Below are 7,500 nucleotides of genomic sequence, written 5' to 3' on the forward strand. Positions count from 1 at the left end.
AGTATTGCTTGGTATTCCTCAGGGAGGGAGGGGCACTGAATTTACATATTAGTTATGTTATTGCTACATTGTTTGATCAATGAGAGGTTCCCTACTTGGTGAGTTATGAATACCCTTCATGCAGATGAGTAGGTTTTCTCCGAAGAACACTATACAAGAAATCACAGCATTTGGGTTTACTCACCTTAAGTTTGTAATTTGTTGGCCAGGTATTGTAAAAGCAGTGACATCATCTCTGTAATGAGCATACTATTTCAAGGTCACTCCAACTTAAAGAGGAGGAGGTATATGTATAGCCCTGTTTTTCATAGTGGTGTGACCTCTGTGTTAGTATATTTAGAGACTAGAGTATGGAGACCATGTCAGGGCTCCCTTGTAAAAACATTTTGTATACTCTGTCTTTTTTCCCATTTGCCACAGTAATATATTGTCAGCTGGTAATGTGGTCCACAGTTCTGTGGGGATAGTAAATTGTAAAACAGATCTTAGAAGTTTATTATGATTTTAAGTAGAGTTGCTATTTTTTATTTACATTCCATGGGCTAAGATAGTTTAATTCCTTGAATAAATCTTCAGGTATTGCTAACCTTACTAGATAGTGGAAAAAATAATAATTTGCCATATATTAAAATGTAGCATTTAGTCCATTCATCATTTTATTAAAGTATTCCCAACTCATTTATTTAAGCATATATATGTTGTGCATATTAGTTACTTTTGAAAATATATTGCCCATGAAACCCAATTTTCTTTAGTGCAGTCTTCAGAATATTTGGTTGAAAACCTTATTTCACAATACAGTGCTTTCAGTTATCAATGAAGTTTTTGATTTGCCTATATCAGGATCGCCTTTAGTGTTTTTATTTTTGCTAAGCTTTTACTCAGCCTTACAGATTGTCAAAGTATACAGATAATACTTTTTCTGTGCTGTGTATATTCCTTTCATTTCACTGTTTTTCTATAAAACAAAACATTGTAATCTTGGGATCTTAAGTTATTGACATTGGTTGTATGCTTCACGCTTAAGTACATACCTATATTGGTTTTAATTGGGCAGCTTTGAACATATGTCTTGTCTGTGGAAAACACGTTTTTATTTGTTAAACACAGCAGAAGATTCAGATGAAAATATTCCAAGCCAAACATTGAAAGTTTGTACAGATGATCTTCTTCTTTCGGCTTTTCCTGGTTAGCGGTCGCCACAGCGGAACTCCGGTCCGCTAATGATTGCCAGTTGATTTTTACGTGGTGAGTTGCCAGCACTGACGCACAACCTTCAACGAAGGTATGCCCATTCATGCATGTCTCCACACAGAAGACGCTCTAGCTGAGAATCGAACTGGACAGCGGCTTACTGTGAGGCGACAACGCTAACGCAGCACCACCACTGTGGATAAAGTTTGTACAGATGATACTCTTCGATAAATAAATGAGGTCAGATATAGCCAAATTTACTATTATTCAAGCTTCCTTGCTAACAATCAATAAAATAATTAATAAAAACTGGTTAAATGCTTTCATCTCAATAATGAACTAAGAGAGCTGTCAAGAAAAGAATCATGGAACATCTAGGGAACATAAGAAGGGGTGGGATGGAGACTCCAGTAGCAACACATTTTATTCAGTCACATGATGTCTCAGAAGAATCTCTCTTTTTTAGTGTGCTGGCTAAACCCAAATTTTGTAACAGAGAGGTGGACAGTAGTAAAATATTAGTATTGGAGTCAAAATGTATCATTCATTTTAGGACATTGTACCCCAGAGATTTAAACCTGGAATTAGACACAAATGTTCACAGTATGTAAATTGATGTTTCTTGTTGTATGGTTAAAAATTCTCACATTTGACTATACTAGTGAGAATAGAATGACACTCTTTCAGTATTATGCCTGTAATTAGCTGGAATCCACTTCAGATACAAATGACAAACAATATGTTAGGGGTTATTTTGAAATGTGATTAATATGTTGGTATTAAATTTAATAAAAGCCAGAGAAAATATATAGTATTATTACACATATCATACATAGGTATGTTAATCAATTCCAGATTTACATTTTTAAAAAAAGTAGAAAAAGTTGTGATTCATTGAGATATATACAGATATATTAATTTATTTTTATAGAATTAATTCAGTAGAATGAAACTAAAAGTGGAAAAATATGTGTAAACATTCGATGTTTGACTTTAAAAAAAAAAAAACATACAATGAATAGTAAAATATGGGCAATGTGTAATGGGCACATTAAGTTACTGATTTGTTAATGAATATTCGTTAATTGAATGTATTAATTAAGATGTATATAAAGAAAGCTGCTTGGTGTAATCATTTATTCTTTGAAGGCGTAAGCCGAGGTGCCAGCTACATCAGTAAAACTTTTTTTTATCCTGATGATTTGTGTGGTTTATTGTTTTTTTGGAGCTGATCGTTTTGGTTTGTGTATCATCATTGAGATGACTTCAGCTTTTAGTTGCCACAGAAATTCACTGTATTCCAAAGAATTCTTCCAGTCGTCCTCACGTGTAGGTATTTCAACCCACTCTAATATCAAAAATAAAAACAGTTTAAATTCCTATATAACTGTGTGCCTAGCCAAAGGTCTCCTATTATCCCATTTTCTAATAATGCAATCATGTTCGTATATCCTTATAATTCTCTTTTTTACCTATATAGAACGCTTGACAGGTCTCACAGTAGGCCAAATAAATTATCCTGTTTTTCTGACAATTGTAACTACCCTTTTTCTTCAAACTTTCAGCGCTTCAATGATGTAGCCTTTTTTATCTGTATTGCTGTAGCAACATTGTTTGCGGTGACCACGTTTTTGTTTTAACATCCAGTGTGCAGTCACCCTTATTTTAACTCATTTTCAACACATTTTGGTGGTCTTCTTTATTTTGTACATTATCCGAGGAAAAATGACTACAGATAAACCAGGAATGTTGCTTTTTCAACAAATCCCAGTTTTTAATATACTCTTGGTAATAATAGGGGCATCCAATGAATAGTAGATCATTTTGACATTTAATATTAATTATGTATACCATTAAAGTTACCCTGTTTAATAATAGGGCCATATTTCAACCCCTCTCTGTCCGAACCATGTGAAAATTGTTTTTAACATATCCATGGAGAGCCGCTTTCACTAAACATGTTAATTTTTCTGCCTCGATTAAGAAGCATTCATCATCAGAAGTCAATCTAGAAATCCTGAAAAATTGCCTTTTCACCAAGCCAGTCTTTTGATGGTAAAGGATGACAAGTTTGGAAATGCAGAAAGCTGTTGCTAAAAGTTGGTTTGCAAAAATACACTAATTATAAATAACCCCTAGCGGTCTTTTTTAACCACAACATCCAAATATCTTATTTTTTCTATACGCAGACAGCAGGTACATTTCAAAAATTGCATAGAATTTTCAGTGTAGTTCTTACATTTGTTACCTTGCCCTTCTGTATCGGAAAGTCATTATCCTGCTATCTCTAATAAGCCACACCATTACTAAAAAAATGATTCCTTAAATAATGCTTCCTTTTTCCAATTTAATAAAATAGCATTTGCAAACACAGGTGCGCAGGAAACATCCATAGCAAACCCCTGTAGCAGTATAAAATATTCCCCTTCAAAATGTATGAAATTGTTTTCCAAAACTAACCCCTTTAAACTTTTAATAATTCTCACCTCCATGTTTAATTTACCAAAACAGACTCCAAAAAAACAATGGAGCCCTATGTCATGGGGTATTGCATAAAAACTAATATCCATTGTGATAAGAACATATTCAGTGTATATGTATATATATATATATATATATATATATATATATATATAAAATGTGTGTGTGTATATAATATATATATGTGTGTGTGTGTCTGTGTGTGTGTATATATATATATATATATATATATATATATATATATATATATATATATATTAAATATATATATTAAATATATAATGTATATTATATATGTATATATATATGTCTAATTTGGTCCAAGAAGACAAGGAAGCCTTAAGAATGTGGGGGCCATCAAAAATACCCCAAAGAATTCCTTCAATAAATTTTGCAAGAGGTTCAATTTGTAAGCCTCCTGCAGAGCCAATTAGCCTCATTGTTGGATCATTTATGTTGGAATATATTTTGGGAATACCAAACCGGGAATAATTGGATGTCATGCCTCTCAACTATAGAGATTTTCACAGAATGTCCAATTTTTTGCCTGCTATTTTTGATGTGTTCCTCATATTGTGGTTTTCTGGTAAATCAATGAATATTGAAGTAATTAAATATTACTAAATAATGACATGCATTTATGTTTCAGGCTTTATATCCTTCAGAAAATATACAATAATACAAATACTGTTATTCTAGCAACTTTCTAAGTTTATAGGAACAATATTTAAATTCTGTCCCTGTTTTGGGGCCTTTGCCCCCTCCTCCCCCATTCTTTCTGGCTTTGTCCAGATTTCTTGCACTGAGAAGTTGAGAGGTATAATGTTCATTCATAAAATGAAAAAGGTCCATTGTAATTTGTGTTCATTAACAAATTATTCAAATAGATGACACATTTGTTATAAGCAATGAAGACTTGGTATCTTGATACAAATTCACGTGCGTCTACATCAGGTAATACAGACATTTCCCCTGAAATACATCACAGAAACCATATTACTAGAACCCCATCTTCATCATGTCTCAAATCTAATGTTTTTGTTATGAAAATATTATTGTTATCACAGTATTCAGTGCTTTATGGTTGAAACATTGGTCTGAATATGGCAAATAAATATTTTATTTACTAATATGTAAATGCACGTTAAAATTGATAAAAAGCATTCATATAAACCAATTGGTACAGTATGTGTGTTTCATTAGTGTATATATTCTGTACAACTATATAATTCTATAAAATATTGCTTGTTTAGTGTGTCTGCCTCCCAGACGAAGATGCTGCTTTTTGGATCCTACCTATGCGGTATAATTTTTTTCTGTTAAAATGATTCTTCTCGAACAGTACCGTAACAGTAAATCTTTGAGGAGAAATCATTAGAGCAGTGGGGAGACTTGACCAGCAAAGTTCTTAAGAGCTGCTTTTAAATTTTTTTGTATGGGCAACCACTTCATTTTGTTTAGCTCGTATTTTCATGCATCATTGTCATAGGAAAAATAAACTTGCTTTACTTCTGGATAGCCTGCCCGGAACCCACCATTTATATTTCTGTCCAAAGTAGCAGGATGTTGTGGCATACATCAAGGCTGTATATAAGCAGTTTCCAGTGTGAGTTTGTCATTTTAATTAAAGCCTGCATTCTAGTATTTAGTCTTACTGCGGTGGTGGTGCTGCGGTAGCGTTGTCGCCTCACAATAAGACGTTGTCCTGTTTGATTCTCAGCTAAAGCGTCTTCTGTGTGGAGACATGCGTGAATGGGCGTAGCTTCATTGAAAGAAGGTTGTGCGTCAGTGCTGGCAACTCAGCACATAAAAATCTACTGCCAATCATTAGCGGACCGGAGTTCTGCTGTGGCGACCCCTAACTGGGAAAAGCCGAAAGACACAACAATTCTAGTATTTAGTCAGTTCTGACTTTAGCGCTTCAGTTGCTTAAATACTGATGTACTTCTAAATGGTAGGACTAGAACTGTCATTGCTGAAAATGCCCTACTTTATGTGGCAAACCCATTCTGTTTTGTCTATAGGCAGCGGGAATTTACTGGTTCATAGTGTTCCTTTTGAGAAGCGAATGGTTAGTGGGCACAGCATTTGTAAGGTGATATATTATTAATGTACAGATGTGAAAGTATGAAATATGAATAGCTTACAGTTAATTTTTAACTCTCTCTCTCTTTCTTTTAGTTTGTACCTGTTTAAGCTAGGTATGGCTCCTCAGATACAAGACTTGTATGGAAAGGTGAACTTTACAGGTATGGACAAATTTATTGTGACATATTATATGTGGTTTAACTCTTACTGAATGAACTCCTTGGCAATTAAAACAAACTTGTAAGAAGTTTAGAATGTAACCTACTATGAGGTGATTCCCCAGGCAGCCAAATGCATTCCAGTACTGTAACTACTCTGCATCGGGATTAATTTGAGAGGTATTCATATTACTTACTTAAATATTGAATTTAGTGGTTAATGTCCGTCAAAAGATGTCGGACATACCGGTTGAAGTGACAATTCCAGATACTAGAACAAAGCATCCTGTCATGCCAAGGGGGCATATATTCCATCTTGTTTTGTTTCCATAATATTATTCCTCTTAAATTTTCTGTCACCATCCATACTTTTACAATATAAACCCAGTCCTTTTATTTATATATATATATATATATATATATATATATATATATATATAGATATAGATAAATATAATAACAATAATAATAATAATATATATATATATATATATATATATATATATATATATATATATATATATATATATATATATATATATATATATATATATATATATATATATATATATATATATATATATATATATATTTATATATATATAGATATACATGTGTATGTGTATATATAGATGTGTGTGTGTGTATATACATACACACACATATACATAATATGTGTGTGTGTATAGGTGTCTATATGTGTATATCAGGGAAAAGAAATACAATAAATGGCACTGCCTTGTGATTTCTGGGGTAAGACCAATTTGAAGTAAGCATATGAATTTTGGATAGTCTTGAGTATGTAGTCAGTAAAGACAAGGTTGTCAAAGAACTGTGCTTTTTGTTGACTTTTTCAGTTGATATTCTTGCCATTGGGTAAAATCTTACTGCTGCCCATATTATTGGTCCTTGTGTCTTATTATTGGTCCATTTTAACATTCTGGACATTTGATTGGGTAAGATGTACCCTATGGTGTTTATGTATTGTTCATTTGTACATTAGTTTTTGTCACTGCTGTCATTAGTTGAATTGCCAAAGTTAGCTTTTTTCATTGGTTATCACAAGTAATCGTGATCACTGGTTGTATTACTGTTAGCAGAATTTTAATAGGATGTATATACTCCTTATTTGAGTATTAGTTTTGGTTATTTTGGAAGGGTGCGTGTGTTTTTGAACACCTTTTTTAAGCTTACTGTGGTAGTAGCTAGCAGTACTGAATATGTTGAATTAACAGAAGAAAGCGGTCAACCATTTAGCTTTTATTTTGTGGTATTTTTTTAAGTGTTTTGCCAAGTTTTTCAATGGAATTAAAGGACTTGCTTGCCATGTACTGAGTTTATTTGGGATTGTGGATTTGTATTCAATACCTGAGTTTGGTTCTTCTTGATTTAAGTTGTCATAAACATCTTGTTTGTTGGAAGACAGACTTGTCCAAGTCCAGCAGTGATCAGAATGCCTGACTAGTATTTAGGTCTTGCAGAACAGAGTATTTAAAAATATTTCCTTCATCATTTGTGGATTAAGGATAACTTTTCATTTACTTGGGTTATAACCATTCTTATGTCATTCATATTTGAA

General features: G+C 32.8%; 1 protein-coding gene across 1 annotated transcript in view; it reads left to right on the forward strand.

The window, feature by feature from the left end:
* The window catches only part of IQGAP3 (IQ motif containing GTPase activating protein 3), a 2,364,408-nt gene that overhangs the window by 137,678 nt on the left and 2,219,230 nt on the right, over positions 1-7,500 (forward strand). The window contains exon 6 of the mRNA XM_044079778.1: positions 5,857-5,924. Within this exon, the coding sequence (XP_043935713.1) occupies positions 5,857-5,924 (68 nt within the window). The remainder of the gene's footprint in view (positions 1-5,856; positions 5,925-7,500) is intronic.

The sequence above is a fragment of the Protopterus annectens genome, chromosome 8.part0, assembly GCF_019279795.1.
Source record: "Protopterus annectens isolate FY-2018-M chromosome 8.part0, PAN1.0, whole genome shotgun sequence".
In the NCBI taxonomy this organism is placed as follows: domain Eukaryota; kingdom Metazoa; phylum Chordata; order Ceratodontiformes; family Protopteridae; genus Protopterus; species Protopterus annectens.